We start from the raw sequence: 16909 nt of genomic DNA, 5'->3' as shown, positions 1-16909 counted from the left end.
GTGCCCAAAATTTCAAATAAATGAAGAAAAATGTCAAATTACAAAGTCTATTGCCTTTTTAGGCAAGTTAGAAGTCCTTTAGGAAAGTTAGAAGTCCTTTCTTTCTGGTCACTTGGCTTTTTGCATTTATTAGAAATCCTCCTAATGAATATTACACACTTTGCACATCTTTTCTAATACAAATACGACTATTAGTCTACTTAGTAGTCTGTGAGGTTTTGGTAAGCATTGTGCTAGTGTGGGAATATATAACTGTACACAATCAAAATTGACCCTGAACTATGTGAAATAGACCACTTATATACTCCATTTCATTTTGGGATCAAAATGCCCCCACCGTTATTCCAAGAGACCACAAATACCCTCGAGATGACTTGCCAAGTGGGCATTCAAACTTAGTGAGTACGACATCGCATATCAACCCTGTACTGCTATGAAGTCGCAAGTCTTGGCTGATTTCAGTACATGAATAATTCAGAGGCTAAGAAAAAAGTGATACTTGACTATAGGGATAGTTACCAATATATACCACTTGGCAATCTAGTTTACTAAACATGACCGAAATATACCCTACATACACACCCAATGGTATATTGTGTGTATATATTGTGTATATATATGTATATTATATATAAGAGTGTGTAAATTAGTATTAAGTTTATACGACCTATACATTGTGTACATATTTTATAAATTAGATGCCTCAAAAGTATCGGGCTGTAATTTTTCCTAGATTATATGATTCGAAGGTAGCGAAACAAATTAAAAGGTAAAGTCAAATGTAGCCAAAACCCCTTATACGCTATCGAGGAGCATCTACAAGAATTGGAGAAGAAAAGATAAGGGCCGCAACCCAGAAACAAAAGGAATTATTAAGCAAAATGACTCTTCGGTCATAAATCCTTACCCAAAATAACCCAATTATCAATTGGAAAAAGAACACTTGTACCCAAAAAGGAAAACTATTTACAAGCGGCTACCCATTTCTTTCATATCCCCCTGTTTTTAACTATAAATCGCATTTACTGCTTGATACTATCAAATTATATATATACTCCAGTGGTATCAAAGAGAAAAAAACAATGCTTCAGTGAAAACACTACTCAGTTACTCCTTTACCATTAGAGTATATATATAACAGACAATGTTTCAGTGAAAAGATTGCGCAATTACTTCTTGATACCATTAGAGTATATATATACTCCGATAGTATAAGGATGAAGAAGCAGTGGTTCAGTGAATTCAACAAGGGTAAGCCGGTAAATAGTTTGGGTTGTAGGTCCAATTAGGATAAATAGTTGGGTTGAGTCCAATTTGGGTAACTACTTTCCCTAATGCGTCCAATTTGTGTAGTTTTCCCTTATCATTTTTTACCAAAAATGGTCATTCGACACATTTCAATTGCAAGCGAAGTGCAATTCCTAATTTCTTTTTCTTCTGGCCATTAATGGCTTCTTCTTCTCTACCTTCTTCTTCTTCCTAATTTCTTTGTTGTTTTTCCTCCTCCTCCTTCTTCTTCCATGTTCAAAGCTCAATTTAAAGGACGTGCTGAAAACATGAATTGTTTTGAGTGAATAATATATCAAAAGACTAGAAACATTGAGAGGAGGTCATGATATCTAAATTTTAGAATTGTTTAGAGGAGATTTAAGTTTGTTGGAATTTGAAAAAGAAATTGGTCTGCGATGTATACTTTATTGTATCAACAATGTATATAGATGTCTATACATCTCTGTTATATATAGTTATACATTTTTATACATGAGTATACAGTAGTTATACAATATTGATACATTATATATACATATTGATACAATATATATGGTCATTTTGTTAAAAATAATTTTTATTGCCAGTACATATATCGCTAATTTTGAGCTATTTTTTATGTAAATGAAAATTTGGCTATATTTGGAGCAAATGAAATTACTTTATGAAATTTACCCCCAAAAAAACATAAAGAAATAAACGACATATATCATATCACATATATAAGAGTTTGAAATCTAATTCAATCAATTCAAATATAATTCATGTATAATGCAACTTCCATTCATTGATAAGAAAAAGGGGAAGTGTGAACATGGAACTAATTGATAATAAAGTTCATATAATGAATTGAAATGACAACTGAAGTAATCCTCAAACTTCTACAGATTATTTAGTAAAATCAAACAACCAAAAAAGAGCAATGTGTAAACAGAGCAACTTATGAACCCTTTAGTAATGCAATTGGAAAAGCTTCATGAACACCATGGAGCATCAGCCTCCGAATCATCGAATGTGAATGCAGCACTTGCAGCTGGGCCTTCATCATTCAACTGTCGACCATATCCGTCCCAGGCAGATGAATGTGCAAACGCCACACCTGAACTTTGGATTTGGCTCATTTCATGGCGTCCGTTCAAATTTCTTCCCTTGCAAAATGCTGGCAAATACATCCCTGCCACAATATATGAAAAGTTTTGGACACATTCTTTTTGACACCTAAAGACCACACTTGCATATAATCATCTTTCAGTTCACTTGATGGTCAAAGTTAATGACATTTGAAGTTAGGAAATGTAATACCTTCTCCCAAAGCCAAATTGTAGTAAAGATCAACAATGTTGGGGCACTTTTGGTTGCATTGTTGGGAGCAAAGCTTAGAAGTGAATTTTGATTCAAGAAGTGAATCAGAAGAAATGCCAACAGAGTTCCTATTAGCTCCACAAGCACTTATGCACTCATCACTTTCAATCAAATTTGCTATGCCAATATTGGACACTAACACCTCTGAGGTCTTGCATTGGTACCTTGTTGTTCCCTCACCTGATTCATAAGTCTCCAAAGAGCAACGCTTCCCTGAGGAAGCAACTGAGTAGGCACACAATCCTATTGACAAATCTTCACACACAATTTCTCCTGCATTTTCAAATCATAATAATACGAAGTAGGATTTAAAATCGGTGGATTCAGAATTCAAATTTAGATATGGGGTGAAGTGCTGGATATTGGATTTTGACATGGATGTTTAACGTGTGGAGGGTCCTAAAAAAAATTGTACATGTACCCCCTTCGGACAAAGTCTATTTTTGTCTGAACTTCAGTCAATTCTATTTAAAGTTCATGCACATATGATTGAAATTCAAATAAAAATGGTAGAAGTCTGGCAAAATTGACCGAACTTCAGTGGCTAAATTTCCGGCAAAAATGACTAAAGTCCAAACATATTTGTTTGAACTTCAGGCAAAAATACATGAACTTCACTCATATATAATTTCAGACACCGTACATTGAATCAAAATCTGAACTTTTTGAATATTCAATTTGGTTTTTATATTATGGATTGAATTTCAGATTTTGAATTTGGAATTGCATATCGAATTTGGTGCTTTGAATTTTCGAATATCTGGAATTGGTATACCTTATATTTAGCCCTACCCATATGTCCAATACTAATACCCTACCCATTATACATTAACCCCATGAAAATTGTAGTTGGTGATAAAGGGGACGTACTTTGATTTGCTTGCAATTATTGTCCTTCTTAGTAAGTTTGACTTAAAAGGCTCAAAAGTCAAAATCAAAAATTTGAAATATCCAAATCAATTTAATTTAATACCCAACTTAAATATCCAATCTAATCTGAACTTATTTGATTGAATTTCAATTATAATTTCTTCAATTCGCAAATCAAAATTTTCATATTCAATCTGAATGGACCTTGTGCCCGCCCTTAGCTCCAGTTGAAATTAATTAATTTAGACACTATTATGTATTTTTGTATTTAAAAGTTTCATCAAAACATTCCCGCATGGCTAATATCATTATTAATACTTTCTCTGTTCTTTTTTAGTTGACTAATTTTTAAAATTAAATTAGATTACATTAATTCAATAGTTTAAAATAAAAATTTAGATATTCAAATATTACACGAAAAGTACTATAAATTATAATTTTTTTCATATCAATATGATGAAAAAAAAATACATTTTAAAATGTTAGTCAAAGTTCATATCATTTGACTCTCAAAAAAAAAATTATGACAATTAAAAAAGAATAGAAAAAGTATTATATTCTCCACATGGCTAATTTCATTATTAATAGTTTTAAAAAAAATCTTCAAAAAGTAATTTTCACTTACCATCAACTTTTCATATTATTTTTCATGAAATATTTTCGAGGAAAAATGACTCAAATCACAAAACATTTAATCTCATGGTCCTATTTTCCTTGCATTAGATAAACATGGAGTTGTCACCTAATCTAGCTTAATATAATTACAAATATGTTGAAGAGAAACTCGTAAGTCTCCTAAATTAGTATTTATTTACGTTTAAATACTACATATATAAAACAAGATATAGTACATTATACATACCATTACCAAGAGCTCCATGGACAAGAAGTGAGAAAACAAGGAAAATAGTGATGAGTTCCATATTTGGTAAACAAGAAAATTAAAGGCTATTTCTTCTTAGTGAAAGTATAGAGAATAATACAAGAAGAGAATTTGGTGATGAGAGATATGGAATAGAAAGGGGTACTTCTTTATATAGGCAAAATTTAGACGAGTCCAATATTTTTAGTGTGGTTCAAACACTAATAGAAACAGAGAGATTTTTTCAATCGTGAATCAATAAAATAAATTTGCTATAAATATAATTTTTTAAATTAATTTTTCACCGAACTAGCTCATTGAGAAAAAACGCATGATGAAAAACAGAATCTCATTGAAATATTGAAAAACTTTCTAATTTTTTCCGTGTGAAAACACTATTATTTTTCTTTTTCTCACTGATATTTTTCGATAAGAAATTTCAATGAAAAAATAGTGCTCCCTCCGTCGCATTTTATGTGGCACCCTTTTCGTTTTATTCTGTTCCAAGAAGAATGTCACCTTACTATTATTAGAATCAATCTAACTTTAAAACTTTTCTTTTTATGTGTATATCTTTAATGAAATGATTTACAACAACACAAATATCTAAGGATCATTTTAGACTACAAATTTTTAAAATCTTCATTTTTCTCTTAAACTCCGTATCAAGTCAAATGGTGCCAAATAAATAAAATAAAAGAAATATATTTTTTTTAGTAGTGAAATAATTGTTAATACAATATCAGTAGCGTAGACAGGATTTTCCACAGAAAATATCAGTCCCATAATTCAGTTTGTGCGTGGGTTTGGGACTAGGAATGTAGTGGTCTTAGATCATGTTCCAAAATGATATTTAACTTTATTCAAAAAGTGTATGTATATTATATACACATAATTTTTGGTTTTATTCATATTCTTTGTATCTTTGGAATTTGGCAAAATGAAAGCATTTTGTCTTCAAATTTTCTGCCGAATATTGGAGATCATTTCTTGTTCCTAATTACTTCCTCCGTTCTAAAATACTTTTCATAATTTTATTTTTTAAGAATCAAACGATATAAATTTTAATTAATATTTTAAAATATAATAATATGAAAAGAACTGCAATTTGTAGTATGTTTCGTATAATTTTTAAATTTTTAAATTTTAATCTTCAAATACTATATAATTACTTTACCTTTGAAAATTAAATATATTATCTCTCGAGAAGTAAAACGTGACAACTATTTTGAAATGAAAGACAATATTCTCTTACATATTTGCTCATATATAGAACCGGCAGAGTGGTGTGTCGGATTTGTTTCCTTTCCCTTGTTTCGATGAGGTCAATTTTTGCGGAACTTCCTAATTGCCAAATGTGTTTTTCTATTAAGTCCCAAGGTTCATTTTTTTCATTATTAAGAGGATCATAAATTTTAATTTTTTTTAAAAAAATCGAATCTATACACTTCTTTTGTCTTCTTAAAATCATTGCCTCTTTTTTCGTTGAATATAAAAAATGTATTCCTTCACGGAAAATATGTTGAAAAAGTTAAGGAGCAATCACTTGAATTTGTAGCTTAGGGAAATATGAATTAGTCTGTCCAATAATTTAGAATGACTCGAGAAGTTGTTAGTCATTCTGTAATCTATAGGGTTTTTTTATTTTAAAAAAATGGGTTAGAGGAAATAGGGGGGGGGGGGGGAGAGGTCACCAACCATCTAGGGGTGTATCGATCGGTTTGATCCGATTTTATATATTACTAGTTTGGTTTATTAGTTTTTAATTTGTAAACACGTTAAATTGATAATAACCAAACCACAAAGATATTCATTATTGAATAATCAGTTTTCGGTCCTTAATGATTCGATTTCGATTTAACCAATTACAAAATACTTTAATATTTTTTTTGCTTTCTCTTATTTTCGTTTGTTCATATATACACTACTTTCATGAATAAAAGTTTACACAAATTACAAGCAGAAGCAAATTTATTTGTGTTATTACTAAAACAAACTTGTTTTCTTTCTAGTTAAGTAGCAAACTTGAATGTAGTAGCAACAGAAGCGACCTCTCAAAAAGAAAAACAAGGTCGGTTCATAGTTTAAACTGATGGGTAGAACTCCAGCAAGCCAACGACTTTAGAAAAAAATAGCATTAAAACAACTATAAAATGTTTTAAAAAAAACGATAGGGTATGCATTTAAAATCTAAAACTGCTATTATACGAGCTCTGGGGTAACTCCACTTTTAAGTCCTAAATGTAATCAATCTCTCTTATTCACTTCTGAATGTCAAAACCCTTGTAGTAAGTTGAACTACTTTCCTTGAACTCCATAGATTGAGAAGTACTGGATACATAAGCTCCTAGTCCTAAGGACGATGTGACGACGGGTATCCCTGATTCTATGAACTATTAGTATTACTTTAGTACATGTCTAGGGTCCCCGATATCCTAAGTGGTGTAGGCATTAATAGCATTTAGAAGGCACTCAAGATGGAACCTTAAAATCGGAAATCGAATCGATAGCCAAATAAAAAATATATATACAAAATCGTTTAAAACCCGTTAACCCGATATCAATAAATCAATAACATTTTTTGAGGTTCCGTTGAACTAATTTCTGCACACCCCTACGACCCTAACTAAACCCTCCATAGAAGTTCAAGGAAGTAAAACTACATACTAGAAAGAGATGGGCATTCTCCTTTCTCTTTCTTGCTGGTTATTGATTTCGGGTTGAGATTTTACTTGCTTACTTTCGCTTTTCCTTCGGTGAGCTACTTTAGGTTTAAGGTAAGGAGCACTCCTAGCATAGATTAATTACCATTCTAACTTGGTTAAGAATCCATCTTTTTTCTGCCTCAATTGAGAATTGTAAGAGGTCAAGTGTCACACCCCGGGAGGGTACCCTAGACATAACCGGCACTCAGAAACCCTTTCTGGCTTCCAAGCGAACCACATAGCCTGATCACACATCCGTTCATTCATTCAATCAGCGGAAGACAAAAAAATAAAGAGAATATTCGGTGGGCAACTCAAAACATCATCTAACTCAAAGAATAAAGGCCATGGGCCAACAAATCAACTCTAATATTTGTCATTATAAATAATTTGACAAGAATAATTTAAGGAAAGAAATACTCAATCGATCCTTCACTATCTAGTCTATGAAGCCTCTATCACTACTATCTAATTGGTGTCAATGACATGTTCATGGCTACCTCAAATCAAATGAAAAGGGCTAACTCGACGCAAGAATAACATAAGCGGTGTCCTCCGAATGTAGGGGAGGACTCACCAATACGCTGAATGCGAATAGATCCCCAATAATGCTCCTATTGATGATCTCTTAAACCTGTCTCTGCATCATGAAATGATGCAGGTCCAAATGGACGTCAGTAAGTGGAATGTACGAGTATGTAATATGACAGAATGAAACATACCTCAAGGAAGAATAACATCGGTCCAAATGTCTCAAATCAGAAAGATAAGGGAGACTCAAATAAGGCGTCATAAGTCTAAAGTAAGAAAACATTTTTAGACAAAGACCAATCACACATCATACAATCCAATCCAATCATACACAATACAGTTCAATCAAATCGTATATCATCCGATTCAATCGAATCGTATACAATCGGTTCAATCCGGTCATATACGATCCGATCCAATCCAATCATATACCCTTCCATCGTACACTATCCAATCACATATCATATAATCCAATCCATCACACATCACCTAATCCGATCATATAAAATCAACTCAATAATCAACTCAAAGGACTCAACTCAATAACTATGCAAATTAAATTATGCAATGTTTTACAATTCAACTCAATCATCTACAATCACATTCAAACCAATCATATCAAGCACAATCCATTCAATTGGGAGTTTCTCTAACCGACAACCATCACCATATGAGTGAGTGATAGTACAACAAGCTGACGTTGTTGCCGCGTCCGTTCATACCTTGCCAGGGTATGAACGAATCAACCAATCATGGATCCAATCCAACCAAGTCCTATAATGTCAGGACAATAAAATGGGAAACATCCGACTTTAACGGTTCCATCCCCTCCTAGACGTAGTTTATTGGTTCGAGTATGGACTATACTCTTACCCAATTCGGTGCTCGATACTCCTCCCAAGACTCAATATGCTCATATCTATCAAGTGAGTAAGATACTCAAAATACTCATTTAGCCTCTTAGGACTTAGTTTCAAATCGACTCATTTAGTCTCATTGGACTCTTTTCAAATCGACTCATCTCAATCATCAAACTCTTCTCTTCAAATTTGATACCATCTCAACTCAATGGATGTAGAAAATATTATGTACATTTGAAATATAATTCCAACTCCTCAACTCAAACTCAAAATAGATACTTTAATGTAAAAATACTCAACTCATTTTAAGGCTCCTCATACTCAACTCATACTTAAACTCCTTTCTAAATCAAAGATAAAACTAATAATTCTTTAGACTCAAAATAGTGTGTAAATAGTTTATGCAAAAAGGTTCACAAATAATTTATTTAAAGCTCCTCCTCAAAAGATCATTTATTTTCAAAATATTCCTAAGACTCCAATCAACTCAAATTATGCACATCACATATCACAAAATCACATTAGACTCCAATCCACTTCATCACACAATCCTCATCAACATAACCTCTTCATTCACATCATCGTCAAATACCATTATTCACATCGTCATCAAACATCATCATCATATCACCATCATCATCAAACATTATCATCACATCATTATCAAATATCATAATCACATCAATCGTCAAACATCTACTCCAAAATCCTTATTTTAGTCTTATGTTCAATTTATGGAAGCAAAAGGACATTCTTAACTATCCAATTCATTCTTTTCATTCCAATCAATACATATATACACAAAACCATCCACCTCAACCTCAAGACAATTATGACAAAGAAATCTCATCTCGGGTTCATGTGAATGAAACATGAATCCATACTCTCAACAAACTCAACTCAAGAATATCGTCAATACCTATAAATCTATATACCAAGATCCATTTGTAGTCAATAATTATGAAAGATAACTATTTAGTAACTTAAGTCATTAAAAACATCAATCAACCAATAGTATCTAAAAACATTCTATAGTTTAGGAAAACTTTCAAGCAAACCTTCTTAGAAGGTTCAACTCTTTCACAACTCCTATCCAACACATCTATGGGCATATGGAAGAACTCAATCCATATTTTAGGTTAGCCTTACATACCTTAGAGTAGATTTTGAAGAAACCTTGTTGTTGGGTCTTCAATGGGAGACTTGAATTCTTGAAGCTCTTGAAGGCACTCTTTGTTGGAGAAGGATTTGGAGAAGAAGAAGAAGAAGAGAGGGAAATTTCTAGGGCTTTTTAGAGAGAGAGGGAGGACTGAAAAATGGTCCAAAAACATTCCAAGGATGGTGTATATATAATTTGGGGAAATACCCAAATTGCCCTTTCTCCAAAAATCTGGAAAATAGGCCAAAAACACCCTTGGCGCGATAGTGGCGTATCGCGCCACTGCGGCGCCAAGTCGAATAGGCTAAAAACCTGCACATTTGTTAGTGGCGCGTCGCGCCAAGGACCAAATTACTGAGGCTTGTTCCTGGCGCGATAGTGGCGCGTCGCGCCCTTACAGCGCCAAGCCCAAGTTTTCTGGCTTCTGGAAAATAAGCTTGAAAACCCTACACATCTCATGGTGGCGTGCCGCGCCAGGGACCAAACTACTGAGGCTTGTTCCTGGCGCGATAGTGGCGCGTCGCGCCACTGCGGCGCCAAGCCCAGATTTCCAGCAGTCACAACCCAGGCCTGAAATTTCGGCAATACTAGCCCATCTTAGGTTGGTCATAACTTTTGACTCAGAACTCCAAAATTTACAATCTTGGCGGCGTTGGAAAGAAGACTCAAAGACTTTTAATTTGATGGGTCATGGGCCATCCAATTCATCCTATTTTAGGAGACATGGTCATTTGAAATTGACCCTTGTACTAATTCGTCCGAAAACTAAATCGATTGGGATTTTTTTGGACTCGACTTGGTGTTAGAGATCCCTTATGACCCCTAAACACATCTAACACACTTCAATTACTTAGGAATTGATCCTAATTCATGTGTAAAATTACAAGTCCTCTGGTCCGAGTCTACACTCACGTGAAGAAATGTTCGAATCTTAGCGAAAAATTTTGGGGGGTGTTACATCAAGCTTAGCTCCCGAAGATAAAGATGAGTTAACAACTTATGAATGTGCGCTTGTCGGAAATCATCTTCAATCTTCGATCCCTAGTCCGGTGATTCGAATCATAGGAGCTAGTAATCGTTGATATGCTCATATATTGGTGATGTTATAGCTGTTGTGATCAACCAACTGAACTACTAAGATAAACATTGTTTTTAATTATTTGGGTTGATATTGTTATCACAAGGGATGATTATGAAGGTATTGGCCAACTTAAGCAACATCTTTCAAGCCAATTCCAGACTAAAGATTTGGGCATTTTTCTCGAACTAATATATATATATGGCTAAGACAACTTCTTTAAAGATTGGAGTTGAATAAATAAAATTGTTTTGTGATAATCAAGATGCACTACATATCGCTTCTAATCCAACGTTCCATGAAAGAACGCCAACACATTGAAGTAGATTGTCACTTCATTCAACATAAGGTTGAATATGAGTGCATTCTTACAAGTTTTGTCAACTCAAACGACCAGCTAATATAGGTTCTCATAAAATCACCCAGAGGATCCAGAATTGACTATAGTTGACGCAAGAGGAGCATACGGTTAAACTACAGCTTGAAGAGGAGTATTAGATGACTGTCACTAGATAAACATACAAGAGTTGTTTGTATATAGCCAATATAATTTCTTACATAGTCCACTTGGTGTCAAGCAATGTGGTGGCTAGCTAGTATGAGCATAAACAATCAATTATAATAAAGTACGTACGATATAATCACACACATACCGCATATGGCAAGAACATCTAATATAATCACACCATGATGATCACGTCTCCGTCATGTTGAAAATTCACACTTTAAGCATAACCTTAGGATAAGGTTCCCTTATGTTGAAAACATCATTCAGAACTGTTTTTGAGATTAAAGACGCTTTAAGCAAATTCAGGGCCTGCAAAAGTTAATATATAGTTAATGAGGATTCATTATATATAAATCTTAATAAATCATGCATGTTTAGTTCCATTGCTTGAATCTTTTGGCAGAATCCATAGTTACAAGACACAAGTTCTTGTGCACTCTAATATCTAGTCAATTCAATTTATCATTTGCTTGCAACCTTTTATGATGTGCTAAAGCCTCTTTACTCTGTACTAACTGATCGAACTCTGTGCAAAAGCCTCGAAAAGGATCACTATGAGAATCAAGTTTTTCTCCTTCGATAAGTGCATATAGGGAAGTGGGCTCTCGACTATTGGGAAAACTCTTAGTATTTTTTACTGAATTTTTCCGACCCGTTTTGGTGCACTATTGGAGAGGACATTGGTCCTCCATTGCTTTCTCAATCAAAAATGAAATTTAGCCTACTGAACAATTTCATTTATTACTTACTCATTTCTCAAGTTCAGAAATAAAAGTTTAGAATTCATGATTAGAGTTTAGAATTTAAGCATGAAATCTTCGTAATCTCAAAAGTTTATGCGTTCATCCACCACAATTTGCCGAGGAATACCCCAGAAGATATCCAAATATCTCGTAACAGATACTAAAAACAACAAATATGCAAGGACAATATTATATATCCAAATTAATATACAAGTAATTTAAGTAGAAGGCGTACCTCGTCCTTCCCAACAGTTACGATGCGTTCCTCCACATCACTGGTTGACACCTTCATTTGATTAAGCTGAGTTATGATTGAGGTAGGGGAAAAAGGAGTCACTAGAAGATTATCCATTATCATAAACGTTGCAGGTCCTTTCAAGTATCCTTCACCCTTTATAGTTTCCCCTGTTGGAGACTTTGGATCCAAAATGATGGCTAAATCACTTGCTTCTTCCTCATTTCCTATCGATGATCCCTTGGATTTATTAGTGTTCCTTACTATTTCTATATCCCCATAGCCATTGTATCTGTATTTCGGGTACTCCTCTCCCACCTCGAGAATATGACTGTCAAAACCAGAGTGTGGAAACAATTTCGGAGAGAGTAGCATATTTTTGCACTCTTCTGATTTGATATAGTTTTCCGAACTCAAATCAGAAGCACCCTTATACAAATTATCTATACATCCAAGTCTTGAGTTGCCACCTAGATGCTTTACTACAGCACCTAACGGGAATGCAAGGAAACTGAAAAGGAAGTCTACAAGCTTGACGCCGGCTTCCGCATACAAAACCTTCTTCTTACTTTTGCTGACTATAAGCTTCAGGCTCATACTATTTAAGTTTTGAGACATGGCGCCCTTCTTGTCTAACTTTGCTGTTTGGTTATCTTCGAACTTCGATATATCTTTCACCCAATTTCCCTGGCTATTCAGTATCATATTTGTCAAAGGCGTCTTGGATAGCAATGAGAACTTCAGCAGTTGCAACACCTAAATCAGGATATATATGCATCAAGTGATGAGGCAAGGAGGTTGCGGAAACCAGAATACCACAAGACGCAAATGTGAATTTTTGAAACCAAAAGAAAAGGCAAATAAAAATCCGAGTTGTCAAATGAAAGCTTCTTAACCAAGAAATTAGTAATGTGCACATTAGACACCTCCAAAATTTATGTGCAACGTCCACAAGACACAGTGGGGATGAGTTGAGGTGTCTAATGTGCACTCCTAAAGTTGGAGTGTTTACTTGGCAGTTGAGGCCAAGTTTGAGTGTCTTATCTATATATTGGTCAAGAGCAAAAAGGACACTACTGTCCTGCTGCTACACTGCCCTTCCATGCTGCTGCATTGTGCAGACATGGTACACTTGACAGCTGGATTGTTGACTCACGGAAAACGTATTAGAGGTACCAGGTCCCTTCATCAGATCTGTCAATTATCAAAATCATCTTTACAGCATTATAACAGAGTGCCTATCTATGTATTATGCCTTTCAATGAAGTGATAAAATTATGCTTGGTTAAAATGAAAACCATCAGAAGAAAGAGCGGACAATGTGCTAAAGGAAAGAGTTAAACACAAACTAAGTTGATAATTCCAATTTTTACTTCTTTTACTATGCAATTAGTTCTTCCTTGGCATTAGCCACACACTCGAATCGAGCTTCAATATGTCTTATTTAAACAAAGTTCAGCCTAGACATTTAGCCATAGAACACACAAAGTTGAGTAACTGTGAACAATCAAGTAAGACAATTCAGCTATTACCCCTCCCGCGCTGTACCTACTCTAGGCTGTACCTCATTGATTGTCTAATTTGCCACCATTATAATACTCAACTTAATTTTATCTCAAGCCTGACTAATAGTACATCATGAATTTTCAAACTAAATGAAGATGACAGACCAGATAATAACTTGATGGAGAAAACAATATATGAAGAATTGCTCTTATGAAACTATTTTTGAACAAGTTAGGGACTCCGAAAATAAGAACGGTATGCATAGTACAACATATCGGAAAAAGCATTACCTCCTTAATACTAACTTCTACAGTCTTTGCCTCGATTTCATTCTTGTCACTGACTCCGAGCTTTCCAAACAAAGCAGTTAAACTAGCAGTTGAGGCTGGAATTACCTGCAAATCATCTGTTATCATAAAGCTTGCTGCCCCAGCCTTTAGAAAGACTTCAACCACGCTGTCTCCCCCACAACTTCTCTTCTCTTCCTTGTCAGAAATTCCTCTCGGAGTTCGCATCAAACTATTACAGAGGCAGCACTGTGTATTCTGCCAGATACTGAGAAAGTTTTCACAGTGATAGTTAGAACAGATATTAGAACAGACAAACAACTTCCCTGCATTCTCCGAATGATCAATATTGAGCTTCAACTTTTCACACTGAACTTCTGATGCATTCCGTGGCATGATCAACATAGATTTGCAATAGCTTGTACGCAAGAACCTTGGCTCAAGCGAATAAACACTGGCATAAACGCGGCTAATTGATCCCAATTGAACCATATCTTTTTCAAGAAGTCTTAGAACAGTACCTAATGGGAGTGTCAAGAATGAGAAGAGTGTGTCAATGAATTCATGGTCCGACTCTGCAAAGATTACTCGGTTTTTGTTCTTGTCAATCATAACCTTAAGTTTGATAACCTGAAATTGAAGAATCCAAATGGTCATAACTTTAAGCATGCTTACAATAATTTGATATTTGCAACTCTCTCCACCCCATTCTGACATATAAGTTAAATACACAAAAACTATCATAGGTATCATTGTACCACAATAAGTCATGTTAATGTTAAGAATATCAATCGACCTTACTCCTAATCCAGTCGTAGATACTAGCTCATGAGTTGGGGATTGTCCTAAATCAACTTTGGTTATCAAGAGCAAGCACAAGATAACATGAGAACCTTATGTTAGGCGGAGGCGGATTCCGTATTTAAAATTTGAGGTTCTTAGAATTAGACTCATTGTATTGTATTTTTTAACTTATGGGTTCAAACCTACTATTCCATCTGTCACAATTTATGTGGCGCTTTTCTTTTTTTCGAGAGTCAAACAGTTTAAGTTTGATCAAAAATTTGCAAATGGAATCTTCAAAATATTTAAAAATATATGAAAAATTTACGGTCAAAGATAGACTCTTTTGAATCTCGAAATTCGAAAGGTGACACATAAATTGGGACGGAGGGAATATATATTTATTGCAATTTTTATAATTGTTTACATAGAAATTTATACTCTGCAGCGAAAGTTTTGGGTTCAAACGAACCCAGTGCTAGCGCCTAGCATGCTGCATCCGCCCCTAATGTATAGATAAACCAAGAATTAAAATGGATTTTGCTTTATACCAGGTTAAGAAAATGGATCTTTGACAAAACTCAACCTAAAAGGTAGTTCATGAGGCGAGAATTATCCAAAACCCTGTAAGCACTCAACCAGTGGCGTAGCCAAAAGTAATGAAGGGTATGGCCAGTTGAATACCCTTGGTCAAAAAATTATACCAAGGTCAAAAATTAGTTTCATATGTGTATATATTAAATGATCTTGAATACCCTTAACGAAATTTCTGATTTCATCACTGTGAGTCAACAACACAACAAATTCCCTTGAATACTTTGGCCTAACTCACTACAAAACCTAGCTCATGAGGTTAGGATTGTTCAAGATCATACGCGATAATAAGTTAACAACATCAATCAATGAGTAAATCCTGATAGTTAACACTGTATAATAATGTCAACATTTACTAGCTTGTAATTAAAGAAATCTGTCAATTTTGTTAACCAAAAAAATAAATAAAAATGGGAAAGAACTGACACAAATTAGAATACCTTAGGGTCTTCATCAGATTTATGGCGTCCGGCAGACATATTAACTCAGAATTTGAGACTAATGATTGAAAAAGTGAGTGAATAGAGTGACTCAACTTTACTGATTTATGTAAGAAAAAGAAAGACTTAGCTACGATTTTCCAAGTCTAAGATTCCATAAACTAAAGTTATATATCATTCGTTTTAATTTATTTGTCTTATTTTTTTTTAATTTATCTCAAAAAAATGTTTTTTCCCAATAATTTTTTAAATTTAACTTTTTATATGTCATATTTAATTAAAGTCATTAGATTAAAAGATATTTTAATATATTCAATGTATCTTTAATTTAATATCACAATATTCAAAAGGAAAAAATTATCTTATTAAATTTCGTATTAAATAAAAATAGGACTATTAAATTAAAACGAAAAGTGTATTTTTTTGGTTGTTGTGTAGGGCCTCTTTGAACTTGGGGCTAATGACATTTCCATTTAACATTCTTTTTTAAGGACTCCGTCCATTTTTATTTATATGTTTTTTTTACTAAAAGTAGATGGTCCTTAATATTTATCATTTTATTAAATCAATGCATAAATGATTTTATTTTCTATTTTACTCTTGTAAGTTACTATTATTCTTGAAAATATACACTTGATCAACATAGAAAAATTAAGTAAATAATTCATCTCCATTGGTCAAATTAATTAATCAAAATAAATTAATTCATTTTCATTGATTGAAAATTTGACTTTAAAAAAATATTACATAAGGGTAGAATACTAAGCTTACTTAGTTTATTAATGCACATAAAATCTAAAATAATGATATATAAATAATAACGGAGGGAGTACCTTTTAGATGTTATTTATAGGGATTTAGCTCCATTAATTGCACAATTTTGTCTTTGTATTTTAGTAATCAAATGTATGCTCGAGGCATAAGTTTTTTAAAGACAAGGAACATAATGATAAAGAGTAGTAGGGAAATTACAATTATGTAGTGGGTATTTATATTAATATACTTCTTCTATCTCATATTAGAGTACAATTTTGCTAAATTAATACTCGGTAATTAATAATCTCTGTAAGATAATATTTTTCTTTTGCCCCAACTTGAGCCAATAAAAAAAATCACT

General features: G+C 33.6%; 2 protein-coding genes across 4 annotated transcripts; both read right to left on the bottom strand.

Annotated features, from left to right (window-relative positions):
• Positions 1 to 2038: 2038 nt before the first annotated feature.
• LOC129899694 (uncharacterized) lies at positions 2039 to 4494 on the bottom strand. The gene is made up of 3 exons (XM_055974721.1): positions 4364 to 4494; positions 2572 to 2904; positions 2039 to 2443 (listed from the first exon to the last, which is right to left on the bottom strand). Exons 1-3 carry the CDS (start codon positions 4422 to 4424, stop codon positions 2244 to 2246), a joined length of 594 nt encoding a protein of 197 aa, XP_055830696.1. The 5' UTR covers positions 4425 to 4494; the 3' UTR covers positions 2039 to 2243.
• Positions 4495 to 7395: 2901 nt separating this feature from the next.
• Positions 7396 to 15939, bottom strand: LOC129899292 (uncharacterized). Of its 3 annotated transcripts, XR_008769496.1 has the most exons (5): positions 15793 to 15923; positions 13979 to 14605; positions 12183 to 12938; positions 11350 to 11513; positions 7396 to 7708 (listed from the first exon to the last, which is right to left on the bottom strand). XR_008769496.1 is itself a non-coding variant. In XM_055974202.1 (4 exons), exons 1-4 carry the CDS (start codon positions 15829 to 15831, stop codon positions 11415 to 11417), a joined length of 1521 nt encoding a protein of 506 aa, XP_055830177.1. In that variant the 5' UTR covers positions 15832 to 15939; the 3' UTR covers positions 11191 to 11414. The 3 variants fall into 3 exon arrangements, 2 of the variants coding, with proteins under 2 accessions (XP_055830177.1, XP_055830178.1); XM_055974202.1 differs by lacking the exon at positions 7396 to 7708 and having other exon boundaries at positions 11191 to 11513; positions 15793 to 15939; XM_055974203.1 differs by lacking the exon at positions 7396 to 7708 and having other exon boundaries at positions 11191 to 11513; positions 14084 to 14605.
• Between the last annotated feature and the right edge of the window lie 970 nt (positions 15940 to 16909).

This window comes from Solanum dulcamara, chromosome 8, assembly GCF_947179165.1.
Source record: "Solanum dulcamara chromosome 8, daSolDulc1.2, whole genome shotgun sequence".
NCBI classification, from domain to species: domain Eukaryota; kingdom Viridiplantae; phylum Streptophyta; class Magnoliopsida; order Solanales; family Solanaceae; genus Solanum; species Solanum dulcamara.
The sequence above is the reverse complement of the archived record's forward strand: the minus strand, read 5'-3'. Positions and strand labels throughout refer to the sequence as shown.

Excerpts from the sequence above, each read along its gene's own strand:
- LOC129899694 (XM_055974721.1), bottom strand. The coding sequence starts at position 4,424 with ATGGAACTCATCACTATTTTCCTTGTTTTCTCACTTCTTGTCCATGGA. Across the intron at positions 2,905-4,363 it reads CCATGGAGCTCTTGGTAATG|GAGAAATTGTGTGTGAAGAT; the intron begins GTATGTATAATG and ends TTGAAAATGCAG. Across the intron at positions 2,444-2,571 it reads CAATTTGGCTTTGGGAGAAG|GGATGTATTTGCCAGCATTT; the intron begins GTATTACATTTC and ends ATATTGTGGCAG.
- LOC129899292 (XM_055974202.1), bottom strand. The coding sequence starts at position 15,831 with ATGTCTGCCGGACGCCATAAATCTGATGAAGACCCTAAG. Across the intron at positions 14,606-15,792 it reads AATCTGATGAAGACCCTAAG|GTTATCAAACTTAAGGTTAT; the intron begins GTATTCTAATTT and ends CTTCAATTTCAG. Across the intron at positions 12,939-13,978 it reads TAGAAGTTAGTATTAAGGAG|GTGTTGCAACTGCTGAAGTT; the intron begins GTAATGCTTTTT and ends ATCCTGATTTAG.